The 23,021-nt window shown below is 42.4% G+C and overlaps 1 protein-coding gene across 4 annotated transcripts in view; it reads right to left on the bottom strand.

Moving 5' to 3' along the window:
* Positions 1 to 10,615: 10,615 nt before the first annotated feature.
* LOC113425948 (uncharacterized) overlaps positions 10,616 to 23,021 on the bottom strand; it is a 23,809-nt gene continuing 11,403 nt past the window's right edge. For all 4 annotated transcript variants that reach the window (XM_087953693.1, XM_087953695.1, XM_026688257.2 and 1 more), the window contains exons 3-7: positions 20,431 to 20,548; positions 20,271 to 20,326; positions 17,774 to 17,876; positions 15,762 to 15,842; positions 10,616 to 13,536 (exon numbers count right to left, since the gene is read on the bottom strand). In XM_087953693.1, the coding sequence (XP_087809819.1) occupies positions 12,776 to 13,536; positions 15,762 to 15,842; positions 17,774 to 17,876; positions 20,271 to 20,326; positions 20,431 to 20,548 (1,119 nt within the window). In that variant the 3' untranslated portion in view covers positions 10,616 to 12,775. The remainder of the gene's footprint in view (positions 13,537 to 15,761; positions 15,843 to 17,773; positions 17,877 to 20,270; positions 20,327 to 20,430; positions 20,549 to 23,021) is intronic.

The following is a 23,021-nucleotide window of genomic DNA, read 5'->3' as shown; positions in this document are numbered from 1 at the left end:
TAATTATTTTACAAATGTACGTATCTTTTTAAAACAATCATTAGTGATCCACAGGATTTAAAATTATGAATTTAGTGGTGTGAAAGATTGGCAACCACTGACGTTGAGGACTCCAATCCATCTCGGCATATATTACTCTATCTGAGCTGGAGGCAGATGTTGGTTCCACCAGAAAAAAAAGATGTCTCAACAATTAGTACAGAAAAAATAACCTTTGTTGTCATTTTTTTTATTGTGAGCACAATGGCATACATTAAAAATGAAATTCTGTTGCCTCCTCTCAAAAGAAGGTATATATCTACCTATACACATAACATATATATAGAGAGAGAGAAGGAGTGGGGGGGAGCGCAACATTATCATACTTCCAGCAGATAAAGGTAATGCCACAGTAGTAATGAAAAAAAAAAAGACTACGAAATAAAACTGGCAGACCTACTACAAGACTCCACATTCTAACCCATAAACACTGACCCAACCACATATCTAGAAAAAATAAGAAAATCATAACCAGCAACATTAGCAAAGAGATCCAACAGAAGATCATCCCAAGAGAAAAATCTTCCAGATGCCCCAAATTATACGGCCTCTCCAAAATACACAAAGGCATACCTCTTAAGACCCACAGTCAGCTCCATAGGAGCACCACTACAAAACCTGGCCAAATACCTAGCAAAACAGCTACAGCCCCATGCTGAAGCAGCAGCTTCACATGTACAAAACTCATACCGCTTCTTAGAAATGATCAAAAATCTACATGGAACAAAGAGACCTGCTAGTAAGTTTTGATGTTTCACTATCACCCAAGTCCCAGTGAAAGAAACCCTACAAATCATCAAATACAAACCACCCAAGCACCTCATAGAACTAACTGAACACTGCTTAACCAACACATATTTCATATACAAAGGACAAAGATACAAGCAGATCGAAGGAGCCCCCATGGGATTGCCACTGTCACCCGTTATTGCAAATCTGTTCATGGAAGAATTCGAATCCAGAGCCCTGGCAAATGCCACTCACAAACCCAAACTATGGCTAAGATACATTGATGACACATTTTTTATTTGGCCCCATGGAAAAGAAAACCTAAATAATTTCCTAACACAACAATACATCCCCCAAAATCAAATTCACCATGGAAACGGAAACAAACAACTACCATTCCTAGATGTACTAATCTACAAAAAGACAGATGGCACACTAGGACACACCATATACGAGAAGAAAACACACATCAACTGCTACCTAAACACTCAGTACCACCACCACCCAGCACAAATAAACTCCTTAGCCAAAACACTAATTACCAGAACCAAATGCCTGGCAGACAAGGCACACATAAAGACTGAAATATGCACCCTGACCAAAATACTGATAGCTAATGGCTCCCACAAAAACAAAATCACGTGATCCACAAAAACACACTGAAACACAATAGGGACCAGAAAATGAACAAACCTATGGAACAGCTGTCCTGCCCTACATAAGAGAAACAAAAGACAAAATCAGCAAAATACTATGCAGGCATCACATCAAGACTGCCTTCAAAATGGACAAAAAAATAGCAGCCATCCTAAGAAACCCCAAAGACCGAGAAAACCAAGGCATATATGAAGTACCCTGTGCATCATGCCCTGCCATACATAGGACAAACCAACAGAAGGATAAGTACCCGCCTTGAAGAACACAAGAATGCAATAAAAAAGCTGGAACACACTTCCTCACTAGTCCAACATACAAAAGCCACAGGTCATAGCATCGACTTCAATGGCACCAAAACCCTAGCTACTATAGAAAACCCAGGCTACAGAATCATCAGAGAAACCATAGAAATTGATAAAAGACCTAATAGTATGAATAGAAGAGATGACTCCACCAGACTATCAATCATCTAGAAGCCTGCACTCACAAACAAAAAAATCTCTATACCACAATCCAGGCAAGCACCTGGACACAAACAAACCCCTCCTAATACCTCCAGCCCAAACATGCCCCAGCCAGCTACCCCAATAAAACCTAGCTTCCTAATAAATATCGGCCATTCACAAGAAACCAAGCTGCACTAAGAAACCCCAATGCACAAAACACAATGTTGCCAACCAATCAAGAACCCAGCAACTCGAAGACCAATAAAAACAGACCTAGACTCCCAGCCAATCAAGATGAGGAAAAAGCCATTCAAATAAAGCAGAAAGCCAGCACCAAATTCAAACAAAAAATGCTGCTAAGCCTGACACACAGGATTAAAAAGAACCCACTAAACAAGCCTGAGGATGGCAGATGAGATTCTGCTGAAACGTCACAATTAAAAAAGCACAAATATTAAGATGTGAGAAAATACCTGAAGAAACCTAAATACCATACATGTAAATTCCCATGAAAACATAAGAAAACACACACACGTGTATGTATGTATTTATATACACTGCTCAAAAAAATAAAGGGAACACTTAAACAACACAATGTAACTCCAAGTCAATCACATTTCTGTGAAATCAAATTGTCCACTTAGGTAGCAACACAAACAGATCCCCCCGATACCTCCAGTTCAAACACACCCCAACCAGGCACCCAGATGAAACCTAGCTTCCTAACAAATGATAACTGTCCATTTACTCGGAGCCAAGCTGCACTAAAAGCCTCCAATACCGGAACACAATGTTGCCAGCCAATCAAGACACACAAAAAGCCACAAAACAGACAGAACATATTAGAAACACCAATCAAGCAGAACACAGCAAACTCCAAGACCAATAAACACAGACCAATACTCTCAACCAATCAGGATGAAGAAAAAACCATTCTGGCACAGCAGTAGGCTAGCCCCAAATTTAAAACTGAAACAACTGTAAAAGTCTGACTCACAGATGAACACAATACAGAAGCCTGATGATGGCAGATGAGATTCTGCCGAAACATTGCTACAACTTTAAAAGCACAACTATAATGACGTGGGAAAATACCCGAACAAAGCTGAATACCATACATGTAAGTACCTGCGAAAACTTAAGAAAACAAACATATATATGTATATGCATATGCATATGTATATGTATATGTACATACACTGATCTCTTGTCTATTTTGAATACATAAGGGAAAGGAAACTTAAATATTCACAAGGTTGATACTATATGGAACAAAACTGACAATCTAGATGTTCTGCTTCAGACAAGTCTCCAGAAGGTAACAAGGATAAAAATGTGAAGAGGATGTATAGCATCCCAGACAGTACTGCTGACCTGTACCATCATCCTCTGGGTCAGACAAAGGGGACAGAAGGATAGTTCTTTTTTTGAAGCTATTAACATCTGGGGAAGTATTGAATAAAATCCCTTTCAGATTGAAGCTACTTATGTAATCCTCTCGTCAGGTGACTTACATGTTTGATTATGCTGGGAAAGCCCTATAAATGGTATCCCTGGGCAGGGATTTACTTGATTCCTCCTTGCCTTTGAACCTTATGCATCCACATAGATGAAAATTCCCTGCATTGGAAGAACAGTGAAGAAGAAAGGGAAATTTGAAGTTTTCCCCTGGCAAAGGAGGCATTCTCATGTACCACCAACAGTCTGTCCACTCCATAAATGGGGATAGATAATGTTTTCAGAAAACAATTTTTTTCCATAAGAGGAGCTCTAAAAGCAAGGAATTGAGGGATTGAAATAATTCAAGAAAAAAGTTACTTCTTGGGTGAAATGTTCTTTCATCTGTTTGTCCTTGATGTGGCCAGGATGAAGCCTTCCATCAGAGCCATCACCTGGGGACTAGATTCTGCTCCAGCCTTCTGGAGACAGCTCTCCAACTCTGGGATCTGGATGCCCATGCTCTTAATACTTTAGTTTGGGTGACGATCTCCATGAAGATCTCATGAACCTAAAATAGCAGCCAAGAGAAAAAGATAACATTACTGCCCCAACTTTATAGTCCTGGGATGGTGAACCTATGGCACTCGTGCCACAGATGGCATGCAGAGCCATTTGTGTGGGCACACGTGTCTCAGCCAAACTTACCCGCGTGCCTCCCAGGTGATTTTTGGCCCGTTTGAAGCTGTTTTCAGTCTCCCAGAGGCTCGAGGGAAGCCTCTGCAGCCTTGGGAGGTCAAAAAATGGGCCTGTTTTTCAGCTTCCTAAGGCTGCAGAGGCTTCCCTCGAGCCTCCGAGATGGCGAAAACGGCCTCAAACAGGCTGAAAATCAGCTGGAAGGCATGTGCATGTGCAGTGCAGGTAAGGAGGTGGGGCAGGGATGTGCATGCATGCGCAGGGAGGGGCAGGGTGCATTGCATTGTGGGTGCTGGCACGCGTGCCCTTTCAGCACACCACAACAAAAAGGTTCGCCATCACTTATAGTCCCTCTGGAAGAAGGATCTTGGCTTTCTACATGTTCTTGGAAACCATTAGTTGAAGGACGTTGGGATTATTTAAATAACAAGGACAAAATTGTATTAAAACATCCTGATTATATAAAAGTGCAATGATTTTAAAGAACCTTGGTGGTGCAGTGGTTAGAGTGCTGTACTGCAGGCCACTTCTGCTATCAGCTGTCAGCAGTTTGGCTGTTCAAATCTCACCAGGCTCAAGGTTGACTCAGTCTTCCATCCTTCTAAGGTAAGTAAAATGAGGACCCAGATTGTTGGGGGCAATATGCTGACTCTGTAAAACGGCTTAGAGGGTGCTGTAAAGCACTATAAAGCAGTATATAAGTCTTAAGTGCTATTATTATTGCTAATTAAGAATTATTTTTATAATCTCACCTGATGACTTTGCTTCTTCATCTGCTTCATGCCGCCTTCCGCCAGGGTGATTTCCTGGGAGCTAGTCTTTGCTCTACCTTACCATAACTGGCCCTCGAACTCGGGGCAGGATGGCCACGGACCGCTGCAGGACTACCAAGTCCAACACCTGAAGTTTTGTGTGGGCTTGGCTCAGCCACTGATCATAAAGATGGTGGAGTTGACTGCATATTTCTTGGGAGTCCCTCTATCCCCTCGTAACAGTTCTCTGAAAGGGCAACGATGGACAATGCAATGTGTGGCTGCTGCTTTCAGAATGTTCTGCCGGGTTCATAGTGCTTGCCCAACCAAAGGCTCTTCTGAATCTGCAAACCAACTTTCATTGATGGGAGCAGAGTAGAACGTGCACCCATGGCATGAGATTGTAAGCAAAAAATTTATTTTGCGGAAAAAGTGGCACACAAAGATCTCTCTCAAAGCGTTTATCCAACCAATGTCCACTGGTGGGTTTCATAGAGCAGGGGTCGCCAACCTTTTGTAGCTCAGGTACTACCAAACTCATAATTTTAAATCCTTCAGACCACTAATATGAACATTGAGTGACAGTGGCGTGCTGACATTGATGGGAGAGAGAGAGAGAGAGAGAGATCCGATCTAACCTTGGAGGGCTGGTGGTGATATCCTCTCTCTCTCTCCCTCCCTCCCTCCCTCTCTCATTGTCTCTCTCTCTCTCATTGTCTCTCTCTCACTCACACACACAGGTCCCTCACACACACACACACCCTTCAAGGCAGCCACATTCCTAACCTCTTTTCAGCTCCGTTATCAGGGAGAGAGAGAGGGTATCCTGCGATCCCAAATAAAGAACAATAGATCAGTAGGAAATGGGGTGGGGGATTTTCCTGCAAACTTTTGGGGATTTTCCCAGGGTCTCTGCAGAAAAACAGAAGCAGCCTGGATTAATTACTTTGGGGAATGCTTTGTGGGTGACATTTCTCTGTGGACCACCAAAATTTTCTCGCAGATCACCAGTGGTCCCTGGCCCACTGGTTGGTGACTACTGTCATAGTGCATTTCCTATAGTTTACAAGCCAGAGTCAGAAGGTATTTCCTCATCTCCCTTGACAGTAATTCCTTCCTGTTTTACGCTGTAGAAAGTTAGCACCCGCCCCTCTCCTAGAAGAATGAAATATTCTAGAAAATATTAAAAAGGCAGAATATTACATTTCCCTGGATGAGAAGGAAACATATCTTTAAAGCAGTTTCCTGCAGCTCCCTGCCCCCCTTCAGCTCCAGGTTGATGGGATTAAGACATGGCCCTCAGGAAATGATAGGCATGATATGGCATCTGGGAAGATTGCATTAGTCAGCAGGATTCAACCAAACTTAGCACACAGACAACCTACAAAGCTAGCTATGACCTCTGACAGCAACCAATCAGGATACTCTTCCTGTGCCCCAGGAAGTTCAAACCCAGAGAGGGCATAAAACCCAGGGACTCTCAGCATCTCTTCCCTTTTCGCTCAGGAGCTCCAAGGCAGTTGGCCCTGTTCGTCAATAAACCTTCTTTCCAAGCAACTTCCATGAATCCAGTGTCTTTTTCCCATTTGGAACGGAACCCAGAAGGATGTTTCTTCCAATCCTTTCTTGCCACAGTTGTTAAGCGAATAATAGCAGTTAGTAATACAGTTAAGTGAATCTAGTTTCCCCATTGATTTTGCTTGTCAGGTGTTCTGACCCAAACCGTGTTCCAAGGAAACAAACACGAAACAGAGGTAACAGCAAAACCTTTTTAATGATTCTTTACGAATTCCTTCACGGTTAAAAGGCTGTTTCAAATTAATTATCTCTGATAAGAACGAGCCTTGCCAAGGTTGTGCAAAGCTGCCAAGAACACTAGATAAAGTTACTAAGAAATATTTCAAACACAAAGAGTCTCCAAACACCAACCAAGACATTCCGAACATCCACAAGGTTTGAGTGCAAAAACTTCTTTGCTTCCTGCAAAGAACTCCAGTTTCTCAGCTGGCTTTTATCTCTTGAGGGAAGGGCCATTACCTTGCAGCCTTACTCCCAAGTCTCCCATGCTGATGCAGCTGCTCTTTCCTTCGAGCAATCTGCATGCACGTGCACTGGACACAGGCTCCTGGAGGACCTCTTCATCACTGCCGCCAGCCTCCACAATCTCCGAAGGCAGCACTCCACTCCCTGATGGTCCTGGCCCCATCCCTGCATCACACACAGGCCCCTCATCTGTGTCCTTGCTCTCCGAGACCTCAGCCATCTGGACCTGCTGTCGGCAAACCAAAACACCAGGTCACAAAAAGTGATCATATGACCCCAGGACACTGCACCTGGCATAAATATATGCCAGTTGTCAAGCAACCAAATTTTGATCACATGACCATAGGGATGTTGTAATGGTTGTGTGAAAAACAGTCAAAGTCACTTTTTTCAGTGCCATTGTAAACATGATCACTAAATGAATGATTGTAACTTGAGAACTACCTGTAAAATCTTGATTCTCATGGCAACACGAAGCCACAATGGAATTTACTAATATGTGGTTTTGTATCGTATAAGAATGCATCCAGTAATGCCTTACTTGGTAAATCATGCTTAAAGAAACTCTGGGCTCAGGGAGAAATTCTGAAGAATATTTACCAAAATCAAGATTTAACATTTAAGGTAGAACAACAGAGTTGGAAGGGACCTTCTATCTAATCTAACTCCTGCTCAAGCAGGAAACTCTATACCATCTCAGACAAATGGTTGTCCAATCTTCTTGAAAACCTCCAATGTTGGAGCACCCACAACTTCTGGAGGTAAGCCGTTCCACTGATTGAATTGTTCTGTCAGATAATATCTCCTTATTTCTAAGGAGGGTCTCCATCCGTTACTACTTCTCCTACCCTCAGGTTGAACCCTTTTCTTTATGGAGAGGGTTAGGGCAGTTGAGAAAATGCGGATGTTGGCAAAGAACTTTCTCTGGCCTCGCCTAAAGTGAACCCCTGACATCACAGGACTCTGAAACTTCCTACTTCAACTGCTTTTGTGATATTTGGAATATTCTGGAAGGAGAAGGTTTGAAGGGGTGGAGCTAACAGTTACTCCCTGCTTGTGGGGAACATATAATGTAGAAAAACAATGCTGTACTTCTAGTAAAACAGTCCAGTAATCCCATGTGACTCTCCCCAAGAGGACTTTTCCAGTTTTTGTACTGAAGATACTACGAAAGTTTTATTGAGGAACAGCCCCTGGTCTGAGGGGATAAAAGATGGTGGCTGTGGCATCCGGTGTGTAAAGATGTGGGAGAGCAAACAGGAGATCCTGAAGGAGGAAACAAAAAATACTGAAGGAAATCATGTTGCTAAATGAAAAAAATGCCAAATAACCAAGTTTGAAAACAAAATTTCCCTCAGGAAACAGAAAACTGAAGAAACTGAGATGGCAATTTCCCCTCAGTGAGCAAAATACAGGAGCAGTTTTATAAAGGAATTTGATAAGAAACATCCATATGAAGGGGAATTAAATAGAGTTAAAAATGAACTTCATAAAGTATGAAATTAAGACAAGATTAAACCGAAAGAGTTTTTTTTTTAGAATCCTAGACCATCTACACAAAATGCATCCATGTTTTCTTCGAAATAACCACAAATTGGTGCCTGGCAAATTTGATTTCCATTGCGGACAACTGAACTATATACCTTTCTTAGTTTCCAGAAAGTTTACTATGCAAGCAAAACTAAACGGATACTTCTGAAAGCAAGATAGAACCCAGTGTAAATAAATCTAAATGGAAGACCAAATGGAAGACCCAACCGTATTGACCAGGGGTAGTCAACCTTTTTATACCTACCGCCCACTTTTGTACCTGTTAGTAGTAAAGTTTTCTCTAACCGCCCACCGGTTCAATAGTAATGGTGATTTATAAAGTAGGGGACAAAACCCCTACCACCCACCATGAAAACTGGAACACCCACTAGTGGGCGGTAGGTACCAAGTTGACTACCATTGGTATTGACTGAAGAGATTGATGACAATCATAGCATTTCCTTATGTTACGAAGCGCTTCGCTGTCAGAAAGACCTTCTTTGTTCTGTTCTTGATCTCCTTCATTGGATCCTCAGACACTAATACCTTGTGAGGCTTTTTTATGTCACTTTTTTTTCAGAGGTTTTATATATCTCAATCAGGTTCCATGCCCTGCTGCCTTTTTCTAATTAATTCTTTTAACATTCTCAAACATTTCATCCATTTTCAGAGGGGTTCAAGACTCATCACTCCTACAATGCTCGACTGGACCTTTGTGCTCCATTTCTTCAATCTCAAAAATATCTGTGGTTTCCTCACTTAACAGTATTCGTTCCTTTTTCATTATATCCTTCACTCTTTGCATTCCATGTAGGAGTTTCATCCCATTTTGTATTGGCTCATATTCACCTCCATGCATTGAAATGTAACATTCTGCTTATTTACTGTATACTTTGTGCATCTTTAGAGACCCTGAAATTGATCATATAACTTTATCCCTGTATTTGCATTCAATATCTATCTTTCATACCCTTACCTGCCCCACCATTTACTTACTTTGGGGGGGGGGAATAAGGTTGCCCCCTCTCCCCCATTCATTTAAAAGTTCCTCAGATCAGGCTTTCACAGCACCATTCAAATGTTCATCCTAATTCTTGGGAGGTGTAGCATATCACTAAAATAAACAAGAACATTTGTGGCTCTGGGTTGAAATGAGGGATCCTTGATGCTTTCTGAGCTTGGTTGTTTTCTTGCAAATGGTTCATTACCCAAACTAGGTAACATCATCAGTGCTAGTCTGCACGAAAACAACCAAGCTTGGAGTGCACCAAGGTAGAATATTATTGCCTGTATGCATGTCACAACTGAAGACTCAAAACTATACTGTACATTTATCAACTTGGTTACCACTTCAATCACCTAAGTAAAGTAGGTGAGGTCAATAACTTCCTACTACTGATATGTAGTCTGTTGTTTGTATCCAGTATTATTTCTCTTTCTAATCCATATCTTTCAAACTAGGGTAATAGTTTTACCTGAAGCTCTTTCCACCCTGTATGCAATGTAGGGTTTCTTAATAATGTGGATCCCTTTATGGCAAGCTGATCATTTTGAGTATACTGTAGCTCTTTTAATATTTTTATAGGACTCCCTCCTATGGGAATTCTTTATGAGACATAAGAGTACTGGAGAAAATACTTATCAAATCCCTAACATTTCATTATGAAACCTTTATTATGAGAATTCTGAGGGCCTCAATTTATTACTTTACAAATTCAGAGTATACAGTAGCATTGATACCCAAAGCAAATGATTGATAGGAGTTGCCCTTTCACAAACGGATGGCAACGCAGAAATGACCAAATTCAAAAGAAAAAAAATTAACCACAAAGCCAGGTGGTTAAATCGTTCACCCAGACAATTCCTGTCTTATCACAATATTTACCATCAATATCTAGTTGAATTGACATTTTTCTGGAAAAGTAGAATGATACATTGAACTGAGCTATAACTATATATATATATATATTTTAAATTTGATCATTAAACTTGATAATTTGAAACCAAAGAAAATTGCAGAATGGGCTGGAGAATGAGGACAAATGGAAGGAAATTAAAAGCGATATGATGCAAGCAAGAAAAAAACTGAAAGAGGAAAGCAAGATTAAATTTTAAGCTGCAGAATGTGATCAATTTGTCAGTAAGGTTTTCCTTGATTCACTGACTTTTTAAAGCGTGTAAGCCAAAAGTTGAGTTGTAAAGGAATTCCTCTTTCAATTTTCACTTGAAAGCACTCATGGTGTTCCATTTGCCTCAGTCATTGCAACAGAAAGAATAAGACAGTGCAGTCCAATAATTTTAATTTTTCCTTGATCAACTTTCCCATCCTCCACAGCATTTTAAATCATGTACACCACCCAGAATTCTTTACCAACAGTAGTAGTAAGATTTACAAAGGCTTATTTGGGGAAAGCTGCATTTGAAAAACTTGCCTCACAAGCAAAAAAAACCAACAGGGTGTTTTTTTAAAAAAGATAATTCCACATTTCTCTTCTAGAGCTTTGGGAACTTGAATTAAAAGCAAGTCCTGGACAAAAATAAGCAGGCAGCACAACACTGATATATTAAAAATGACTGTGTAAAGCAGGGGACTGTGGCCTGTTTAGAACCGGGCTGCACAAGTGGTGAGATGCGTGCCGCGCTTCATTCATGCGAGTGGCAGGCAGTTGCGCTCACATGTATAACTCTACTTGCATGAGTGGCAGGCACCTGTGCTTGACTGCAAAGCTCCACTTGCACAAATGGAGCTGTGTGCATGCCTGCCACTTGCATGGAACTATACCCTTTTACCCCGCCCCCACCCCCCCGCAATGCTGGGCAGACAAAAAGGTTGGGGACCACTGCTGTAAAGTCACAATAAAGGTAAATGTTCCCCTCACACATGCGTGCTAGTAGTTTCCGGCTCTTGGGGGCGGTGCTCATCTCCATTACAAAGCCGAAGAGCCGGCGCTGTCTGAAGACGTCTCCATGGTCATGTGGTCAGCATGACTAAATGCCAAAGGCACACGGAACGCTGTTACCTTCCCACGAAAGTGGTCCCTATTTTTCTACTTGCATTTTTTACATGCTTTCGAACTGCTAGGTTGGCAGAAGCTGGGACAAGTAACGGGAGCTCACTCCGTTACGCGACGCTAGGGATTCGAACTGCCGAACTTTCCAATCGACAAGCTCAGCGTCACAATATGGAGATATTAAAAAACATGGAGATATTTAAAAAAAAAACCCACCACTGCCCAACAAATCAGATATAGTTTTAACTATAATGATGGGGATTTTTTTGGCCAAAGTTAATTTGAGGTCACTAGTTATTCAATTAAAAACACAAATACATGTACTGGAAGGAATTTTCTGCCACATTTTGAGCAAAGAATCCTGGCCTACCATGTTGAATCCTTCTTGGCAACAGATTGGCCAAATAAAAATTGATCCTTGATTATTTACATATCTTTCCACTGAATTCATGGAATCTCTTAAAATGAAGCATTAGGCGATCACTGGAACTCTTCCCACCTTTCAGTCCATATTACAGTTTAATATGATTCTTCCCCATCTACGCTCTACAATTTAATACGATTCTTCCCCTATCTACATTCCCTGATGTGATGCAAGACTTTTGCTAGGACTGAAGGTTATTGTGAGATATGGGACTGTTTGCATCGATTTTCACTTCCGGGAATTGCTTGATGCTATTTTAAGCTGGGATACTTCTGCGCATAAAATATGTAGCTGTCCTCTGTTGGAATTCAACCTTTTAAGACTATCAGTGAGATTCACTGCCAAGACTAAGCGCTTTCACTTCTTATTTTGAGGCAAGTAGAAAGAACAGTAGGAGGTATTGAAAATTTATCTTAAATCAGGGCTGTCAAACTGGATTTCTTTGAGGGCTGGATCAGTATTGTAGTTCTCCACTGGCCAGGGGAGATGGAACAGATGCCTCCTGCAGCACCCTGCCAGCCGAAACAGAGCACTGGTGTGTGTGTGTGTGCGCGCGCATTCCCCCCCCCCCATGCCCTGTTTTCGGTCTGGATGGTCTCCTGCACTTTGATGGCCAAAACGAGGCATGGGGGAGCCCACAGGTGCACCTTAACCCTGTTTTGGCTGCCAGAGGCAGCGTGGACCACTCCTTTGTTATTTTAGGACAACCCCACGAGCCAGATTTAAGCACCCCGTGGGCTGAATCTGTCCGACGGGCCTTGAGTTTGACACCCCGATCTAGATGGTAATCGTGGCCGTGTGATCTAAATTCTATGGTGTTTTTTTAAAAATGCGATTCCTGTTCAGCACAGGTTAAAAGGGACAGGCATTCAATCACATGGCCACGGTCCTCATTTTGTCATTTTTAAACTCCAACTTCTAAACACCCCTGGATAGATGTGAAAGGCAGGATCCCACATCCAACAATATCCATCCCGCCCGATCTTACAGGCTGCACGTTGCACTTTAAACTCAGTCCTTGGGCGCATTAGAGAGTTCTTCCCCTCCATGAACCCGCTGATGCAGTTTAAAGTCTGAACTGTTACTGAATCGCTTGGCACACAGGGAACATCGATACGGTTTGCTTCCCGTGTGGATTTTTTGATGCGCTTTCAGGTTCATGCTGTACCGGAATGTCAGCCCACAGTCAGGACATTTATATGGTTTCTCCCCCGTGTGAATTCTTTGATGGGTCTTCATATTCACGCTGTGAGTGAAGCTCTTCCCGCATTCCGAACACTTAAAGGGTTTCTCTCCCGTGTGGGTTTTTTGATGTGTTTTCAGATTCATGTTGTAGCTGAAAGTCATTCCGCATTCGGCACATTTATACGGCTTCTCCCCCGTGTGGATTCGCTGGTGTGATTTCAGGTTCATGTTGTAGCGGAAATTCTTCCCACACTCGGAACATTTGTATGGCTTCTCACCCGTGTGCATCTTTTGATGTGACTTCAGGTTTGTGAAGTTCTTTCCACACTCTAAGCACTTATAGGTTTTATCTCCTAAATGGGCTCTCTGCGGTTTAGGAAGGCTTACCCGCTCACTTAAGCCACCTCCAAAGTCAAGGGATTTCGGAGGTTTTTCTCTACTGTGGCTTGTATTTTTCATTTCTTCGTTACAATCTTCTAGTTTTGGAATTTGAGAGAAGTCAGCCTCTTCAAAAGGGACAGCTTTCTCTCCCCACTTCTGTTTTTCTTCAGACTTCAGTTTATCCTGTTTACTGCTTTTTCCATCATCTGAATGAAATCAATAAGAAGAATCAGAGAAAACTTTACTCTCAACCTTGGAAGAGCTGTTAGATGCAAAGAGACAATGCCTTCAACCAAAATGATACTTAACCACATGATGACTTGAGTTTTATGTTTGCGCAGACACTATGGTTTGTAAATCATTATTTTATACCTTCAACAGTTTAGAACTGTGGCTTATTCTTTAAACCATCACAAAATAAATCCAAAATGACTTGGCACAAACACTGACATGATGTGCATATATACAAACCAAAAGTTAGTATCAACAATGAAGCTGATCTGACCGAAGCCATCTTGACAGCTTCAGCGTTGGGATTTTGTCAGTATATTCATGAACTGGAATGGAGTTTAGTAACAAGGTCAGCCAATGAATAGGCATAGCAACTAAGTCAGCCAACGAGGACTGTTTTGGAAAGTGAAACTAGCAGTAGCCTAGGCTGGAAACTGAAACTAAAAGAAGTTTAGGCATGACTATATGTTAAGCTCTGCAACTCTGCAGCTATGTTGAGCTCTGAGTCAGTCTATTGAAGATGAAACTAAACTTGCTTGCGTGCTGAAGACTGGAGCTCTGCTCTGAACTTGCAACATGTTTCTGTTTGAGTTTTGCTCCATGTTGGAGAAATCTACAACTGGTTTGTACAATCTACTTATGTTTATAAAGATGTTAAATGAAGCATCAGCCATCTGTGTTTATTTTTCTGGCGCTGAATTATTGCTGCAAAACTCTCAAAAGATTTGAGATAGCTGGAATTTTGTAGCCAAAACAAAATACTTTCTCTTGGGAACCAAGGACGTTCTCACACCTGGTCAGAGAAAGGCGGAGTCATGTCACCAGGCAACCAGACAGTGCCGTGATTGGACCATGTGATTGATTGTTTTCAGAAAGTGACAAATGTTTACTTTTAATTAGGTGAAAACTGCGAGAACCTTCAGAGTCGGTTTTCTCCAGATCTGTGCCAATATTTAGAATAGAATAGAATAACAGAGTTGGAAGGGAGCTTGGAGGTCTTCTAGTCCAACCCCCTTGCTTAGGCAGGAAACCCTACACCACTTCAGACAAATGGTTATCCAACATCTTTTTAAAAGCTTTTAGAGCTGGAGCATTCAGAACTTCTGGAGGCAAGTTGTTCCACTGATTAACTATTCTAACTGTCAGGAAATTTCTCCTTAGTTCTAAGCTGCTTCTCTCCTTGATTAGTTTCCACCTATTGCTTTTTGTCCTCCCCTCAGGTACTTTGGAGAATAGTTTGACTCCCTCTTCTTTGTGGCAGCCCCTGAGATACTGGAAAACTGCTATCATGTCTCCCCTGGTCCTTCTTTTCATTAAACTAGACATACCCAGTTCCTGCAAGCGTTTTCCATATGTTTCAGCCTCCAGTCCCCTAATCATCTTGGTTGCTCTTCTCTGCACTCTTTCTAGAGTCTCAACATCTTTTATACATCATGGCGACCAAAACTGAATGCCGTATTCCAAGTGTGGCCTTTCTAAGGCCTTATAAAGTGGAATTAACACTTCACGTGATCTTGATTCTATCCCTCTGTTTATGCAGCCTAGAACTGTGTTGGCTTTTTTGGCAGCTGCTGCACATGGCTGGCTCATATTTAAATGATTGTCCACTAAGACTCCGAGATCCCTCTCACAGTTACTACTATTGAGCAAGGTACCACATAGACTGTACCTGTGCATTTGATTTTTCTTGCCTAAAAGTAGAACCTTACTTTTTTCACCCCTGAATTTCATTTTGTTAAATAGCGCCCAATGTTCAAGTCTGTCAAGATCCTTCTGCATCTTAAGCCTATCTTCTGGCTATTCCTGCCAGCTTGGTATGATATGTACAATATGATATTGTACAGGAGGAGTCTTCAAACTTGACAGCTTTTAGACTTGTGGACTTCAACTCCCAGAATTCCTCCTCCAGTCATGTTAGCTCAGGAATTCTGGGAGTTGAAGTCCACAAGTCTTAAACTTGCCAAGTTCGAAGACCCTTGTACAGCTTGGTACAATATGATATATCCAATAAAGCTATTCTTTGAGGAATCCACCTGCCTCGGAGTTTTGCTTGCTATGGGTCTGTTACTTGGAACCCTGACAGTTTGTTTAGGTGGGCATAGTGTGGTTTGTGAATCCACCTGATCATAATTTATTCAGCAAACGTGGCTAAGCAAACCATGGCTTAGTGCTATGTGTGAACCCATGACTGAAGACTTACCTGCTAATCTGTCTTCTTGAGAATCCTTGATAGATGAATCCTCAGTTACTTCCTGCCATGACGTGAATTTAGTTTGGGGCACTGAAACGAAGTACCAAGAAAAGAAAAGAAACAAACAAAATTACTTCAGGAGCATTTTACAGTACCAAACCATTATGGCTTTAAATTTGGCCCTTTGCTTAATTACAAGTTAAAACACGAATGGCAAGTATTTGTAGTTCTTACACACCAAAGAGCAACTAGGTTAGCTGGAGAGTTTGAAGGTTCCTATAGAAAACACACAGGTAATCTTGGACAAGGAGCTTGGCAGTCAGTATGAATTAAGCTATTGTTGGTTTTTATTTATTTCTATCCTGCCTTTATTATTTGAGTAGCTAACACCCTTGAAGAATATGACTAGAATATGAAGAGCTAACACCCATGAAGATAGGCTCAAAATCCAGATGGAATTTTTACAGACTTGAACACTGGGCCCTATCTAACAAAATGAAATTCAATGTAGAGAAAAGTAAAGTCCTACACAGAGGCAAGAAAAACCAAAAGTACACATATTGTCAGCTGGTGCTCTGTTCAAAATCCAAGAAAAAAATACTTAGACTCTTGTAATTAGAGAAAAGATATCTTTTACTGGAAGTCAAGTGGTAGCAACAAGAGAATTCTGAATCTGAGGAAATAGGCATGTACATCACATATATCAAGGGATTGAAATGTTCCCACCCCCAATAGTTCAAATGGTCTTCCAATTAAAAGTTGTGAACCTCATCATGTGGACATCTTCAGGTGGTGATAATTAGTTGACCTTGGCTTACTCAGATAAAGGTTTGCAGTTGCGCAGAGAAGAGAAAGCTAAGCAAGAAACAGAAACCCACCCCAGTTTATACAATATTAGTTAGTAACACCTCCAGCCCACTTCCCATACTTTTCCCCCTTCCACCCCCCCGTTACTCATGACAGCGAGAAAGAAGCAAAGCAAAGGAAGAAGATCTTGAAAGCTGACACATATAGATTGGGTGAAATCAGGTTTAATAGCAGTAACTGTGAGAGGGATTTTGGAGTCTTAGTGGACAACCAGCTAAATATGAGCCAGCAATATGCAGCAGCAGCCAAAAAAGCCCATGCAATGCTAAGTTGCATTAACAGAGGGATACAATCGAGATCAAGTGAGGTACTAATACCACTCTATAAAGCCTTAGTAAGACCACACCTCGAGTACTGCATCCAGTTTTGGTCACCACACTATGAAAAAGATGTTGAGACTCTAGAAAAAGTACAGAGAAGAGCAATGTGTGAATAGAGAATAAGGGACGTGATGGCTCAGTGGCTAAGACGCTGAGTTTGTCGATCAGAAAAGCCAGCAGTTTGGTGACCTTTGCGTAACGGAGTGAGCTCCTGTTACTTGTCCCAACTTCTGCCAACTTAGCAATTCAAAAGCATGTAAAAAAATACAAGTAGAAAAATAAGGACCACTTTGGTGGGAAGGTAACAGCGTTCCGTCCGCCTTCGGTGTTTAGTCATGCCAACCAGATGACCACGGAGACGTCTTCGGACAGTACTGGCTCTTTGGCTTTGTAACCGAGATGAGCACTGCCCCCTAGAGCCGGAAACGACTAGCACGTATGTGCAAGGGGAACTTTTACCTAATACTCTGTCCTCTTCCTATTTTCCCCACAACAACAATTACTGGCTCAAACTCACCCAGCCCGCTTTCATGCCTTGGCAGGACTAGAACTCACGGTTTCCCAGTTTCTAACGTGTTACCTTAACCATTAGGCCAAATTGGCTTTCTATTCTCACTGCCTTCCACGCTCGGGCACAGGGGTCTTCAAACTTGATAGCTTTAAGACTTGGGGACCTCAACTCCCAGAATTCCTCCTCCAGTCATGTTAGGTCAGGAATTCTGGGAGTTGAAGTCCACAAGTCTTAAACTTGCCAAGTTTGGAGACCTCTGGTTTACCACAATGGATGGCAGTCATTTCTGATTTCTGGTTATCGTAACCAAGACAAAAACTTACCCAGAGATGGCACCATCCCGTAATTCTCCTCTAGAGTGTCCATCTGGTTTGGATCTAATGGAGTCCTTTCCTCCGTAGCCACTTTGCTAAAAGGCCCTGAGCCCTGAAAGAAGAGGGAAACCTGTTATTCTATTAGCCAACATTTTCTCAGTGGCCTTTAAATTTCTTAGCGGAGAGAAGGTGACAGGACTAATACATCATGCAAAGCCAAAACACGATTCTTTTACTTAATACAAAGGCAAGGCAAGAGGAATTTGTTGAACACCTGACAAAGTTGTTCAGATTCCTTTCCAGTTGGGACCTGTGGGTGTCACAGGTCCATTAGGGAAGGGGTCACCAACCCCCAGTTGGTGGACCGACACTGGCTGTGAGCATGCCAGCAACCGGGCCCCCGCAAACAAGATTGGCAGATAATCAGAGTTGGAAGGGACCTTGTAGGTCATCTAGTCCAACTGCCTGACCAAGCAGCAGACCCTACACCATTTCTGACAAATGGCAGTCCAATCTCTTCTTGAAAGTCTCAACTGATGGCGCTCCCACAACTTCCGAGGGCAAGCTGTTCCATTGGTTGATTGTTCTGTCAGAAAGTTTCTCCTTATTTCCAGGTTAAATCTCTCCTTGTTCAGTTTCCACCCATTGTTCCTTGTCTTGCTTTCGGGTGCTTTAGAAAATAGCTTGACCCCTTCCTCTCTGTGGCAGACCATCAAATATTGGAAGACTGCTATCCTGTCTCCCCCGGTCCTTCTCTTCCCTAGACTGGCCATGCCCAGTTCCTGTAATCATTCTTCGTATGTTTTAGTCTCCAGTCCCCTCATCTTCTCTGCACTCTTTCTAGAGTCTCAACATCTTTTTTTATAGTGTGGTGACCAAAACTGGAGGCAGTACTCTAGGTGTGGTCTTACTAAGGCTTTATAGAATGGTATTAGGACCTCACTTGATCTTGATTGTATCCCTCTGTTAATACAACTTTGGATTGCATTAGCTTTTTTGGCTGCTGCTTGCTGCACACTGCTGGCTCATATTTAGCTGGTTGTCCACTAAGACTCCAAGATCCCTCTCACAATTACTGCTATTGAGCCTGGTTTCACCGAATCTGTAGGTGTACTTTTGGGTTTTCTTGCCTAAGTGTAGGACTTTACTTTACTACTCTACATACATTTTCTCTACATACACATCTCTATATACAAGAGAAATCCCCATCAGTGGTATGCAGGCAGCATGCAAAGCCATGCCTCCCTTCCTGTCTGTGGAAAAACCTTTCTCCACGGAACCGGTCTCTGGTACCAAAAGGTAGGAGGCTGCTGCGTTAAGGACTGGAGACTAAAACATACGAAGAACAGTTGCGGGAACTGGGCCTGGCTAGTCTAGCGAAGAGAAGTAGTAGTGGGGACATGATAGCAGTGTTCCAATATCTCAGGGGCTGCCACAAAGAAGAGGGAGTCAAACTATTTTTCTAAAGCACCTGTAGGCCAGACAAGGAATAATGGATGGAAACTGAACAAGGAAAAATTTAACCTGGAAATAAGGAGAAACTTTCTGACAGTGAGAACAATCAACCTATGGAATAGAAGTTGCCTTCAGAAGTTGTGGGAGCTTCATCATTGGAAGCTTTCAAGAGGAGACTGGACAGCCATCTGTCAGAAATGGTATAGGGCAGTGATGGAGAACCTTTTGGGCCCCGAGTGTTGGTATGATACCCAAAATGCAAGGGGCTCCCTCATGTATGCCTATGCCCCCCCACGCATGCGACCTGCCCCCTGCGCCTGCACAGCAGAGACATGAAGGCCAGTTAGCCAGTGGAAAGCGCATGTGCATGCATGGTGGAGCTGAGCCATTTGTGCCGGCACACGAGCTGCAGGCAAACTTACCTCACTGCGCATGCGTGTACCTCACAGCTGATTTTCGGCCAGTTTGAGGCCTTTTTTGGACTCCCAGGGGCTTGAGGAAGACCTCTGCAGACTTTTCAGGCCGAAAACTAGGCCCGTTTCGTCACTTCCTGTTTTTCTGGAAATGATGAAATGGGCCTAATTTTCATCCTGAAAAGCCTGCAAGAGTCTTCCTCAAGCCTCTGGGAGGCTGAAAAAGGCTTCAAACCGGCCGAAAATCATCTGTGAGGTGTAGTGCAGATAAGGGGGCTGCAGCAGCATGGGGAATTGTGTGTGCATGCATAGGGGGCGTGCATTACTTTCTGGGTGCTGGCACGCAAGCATGATCGTGCAAGCACACGCACAATTTTTGGCACAGGAGCCCAAAAAGGTTAGGCACCACTGATCCAAGTGATGCTGTTGCTGCCCTCTTGCAGTGCTTGGAGGCTATGGGGGTCTGGATGGGGAACAAGAGATTTGTAAAGAACAAAAGTCCAGTCAAAGGTTTTTGCAAAGTGGCTTGTTCCTCAAGCTGTTTTTGTTTGATAGCCAAGTTTCTGTCATTCTGATGAAAGCTACCCATCCTGCGGACACCTTTACTCACGCGCTTCCCTGCACAATCCTTGTCTTACCTGATCTGACTGCAGAGAAGCAGTGCCTCTCCCACTCTCAACGGCCCCGTGGTTTTCTGTAGGTTAAAAAACAAAGACAGATTTTACACTTTGTATCTTTTCTCATGGGATCGTGAGAAAAGGCGATTGACTCAATGAGACACCATCCGCTGATCTTTACCTAGAGAAGTGGCCTTATCATTCAGGATTTTCTCAAATGGCAACCTTGGATTCGCGGTGGCTGATAAACTGTCCGGGTCAGGAAACTCTGAGGCAGGTCTGGCCAGCATCCCTTGCGCCTGGAACCAGGAAGAAGAATCCATGCAAAGGAAATTACTCATCATTTTTGTGGGTTCAACAACTTGTTCAGTTGTTTTAAGTTAGTAACAGGTTGTTAAGTGAATCTGACTTCCCCCTTGAGGTTGTTGGTCAGAAGGTCACAAAAGGCCATCACATGACCCCGGTGTCAACTCATAAAATATTTCTATGGTCTTTTTAGAGTTGCCAACAGAAAGGGAGATGGGAGCAGTGGGCAGCTTGCATCCCATAAATGTTTTCAAAGATAGTTTCTAGGTGACCGAAATTTCTGCTGCACAAAATTCTAACTGGAGAGCATGATTGATGACTCTTGGCTATGGATGTGTCCTATTGGAGAATATGAATTAATGATACACCCAGGGGGTGAGGGAAAACCAGGGTCAAGGGTGACAATGAATGATGTATCTCAGAGTTGGCTACACCCAGGCAGCGCCGGCATGTGTACTCCTAATAAATCTAAGTTTTGGAAATTTGGCTAGAGACTCATGATTTAAATGGGGGGTAACTGCCGGAGCCCTGACAGCTAGCCGACTCTGAGACACATCAGTCCCTGACACCCAGGACTCTACAATTATCATGAGTCGCTTGCCAAGTGCTTGAATTTTGATCACGTGACTGTGCGAAATGCTACAACCGTCGAGTGTGAAAAAATGGTCATAAGTCAGTTTTTTCAGTGCCGTTGTAACTTCAAACGGTTTCTAAGCAAACTGTTGTAAGTCAAGGACTACCTAAGTAACAGGTATGTAGAAATAAATGACTGAATTAATTCATTAATGCTGGAACATGGCAATGAGAAATCACTTCCTTTTTGTGGTCAATAAAACTACATGGATATGACAGCAAGATCTTCATGGGATAGCATCTAATTGAACCTGGCTGATTTTGAAAAAGGTAAGCAAGGCCCAATCTGGCTAGGACCTAAGGGGTGGGCCATTATACAAACCAAATCAATTAGCCAACCACCACCAGGGTATCTCAATCCTCATCTTTTAACAACCTCATAATCCCTCGCGGGGTGGAGTCTGGGCAATTGAATGGAACTAGCAGTGTTTTAGTGGCTGGATGCCCTTCCTGTCACCAATGCAGAGTTTTGTTCAGCAGATAATATTCTCAATAAGCCCAGAGAGAGAAATATCACCTCTACCTAGGATCAAACTCACAACCTCCTGATTGTGAGGTGAGAGCTCCACCTTTAGGCCACTGCACTACTTGAATGTTCCTCTGAATATGAGATCTAATTTAATATTTCAATATTTTATTTACTATTTCAGTCTTTCAGCAGTCCACTTTGACCCCTCTTCACCAATTTCTTTACGTGATTCCTGCCAAGACGTTGACAGTTTTCTTAAAATACTGGTGAACTGTGTTCCTCAAACATATAAAGGTTTATGGTACAGGTAGTCCTCGACTTACGATAACTGAGCTGAAATTTTCTGTTGCTAAGCGAGATCGTTAAGTGAGTTTTGCCCCATTTTACGATCTTTCTTACTACAGTTGTTAAGTGAATTTGGCTTCCGTACTGACTTGTCAGAAGGTCGCAAAAGAGGAATCACATGACCCTGGGACATGCCAACTGTCATAAATATGAGTCAGTTGCCAAGTGTCCGAATTTTGATCATGTAGTGGTGGGGATGCCGTTGCGATGGTTGTAAATGTGAAAAACAATGTCACTTTTTCCAGTGATGTTGTAACTTCGAGCGGTCACTAAAGAAACTGTTGTAAGTTGAGGACTAGCTGTATTTCTGTTCTTGCTGGCAACTGCCCAGACTCTTTTAGAGCTTGGGAAGAATTCTTAATAATGATTTCTATGAATTGTACGCTTGATAGCTCAGTGTGTGAGGTGATCCAAGCAATCACACTTCGTTTGATAAACTGTAGTTAAGCAAACCCTGCTGTAGTTTAATAACGTGTGAATAGAGAATGTGTGAATAGAGAATAAGGGACGTTGTGGCTCAGTGGCTAAGAAGCTGAGCTTGTTGATCAGAAAGGTCGGCAGTTCGAATCCCTAGCACCGCGTCGTTAAGTATGAAAAATGGTCATAAGGCCCTTTTTTTTTCAGTGTTGTAACTTTGAACAGTCATTAACCGAAATGTTGTAAGACAAGCACTAATCTGTACTAACAGAACTGAGGAGATGCCATAACCAATCACCTTGGCCTCATTTTCATTTCCTGGTTTTAATTTATTTATTTTCTGCCTTTATTATTTTCATAAATAACAAAATATATCTAATACGGGGTGGCTAAGTGGCTAAGATGCTGAGCTTGTCAGTCAGAAAGGTTGGCAGTTCAAATCCCTAACGCCGCGGAGTGAGCTCTCATTACTGGTAACAGCTTCTGCCAACCTAGCAGTTCGAAAGCATGTAAAAAATGCAAGTAGAAAAATAGGGACTACTTTGGTGGGAAGGTAACAGCGTTCTGTGCGTCATTGGTGTTTAGTCATGCCAACCATGACA

This window comes from Notechis scutatus, chromosome 2, assembly GCF_049901735.1.
Source record: "Notechis scutatus isolate UNSWTSFEM ecotype Mainland chromosome 2, rNotScu1.2, whole genome shotgun sequence".
NCBI classification, from domain to species: domain Eukaryota; kingdom Metazoa; phylum Chordata; class Lepidosauria; order Squamata; family Elapidae; genus Notechis; species Notechis scutatus.
The sequence above is the reverse complement of the archived record's forward strand: the minus strand, read 5'-3'. Positions and strand labels throughout refer to the sequence as shown.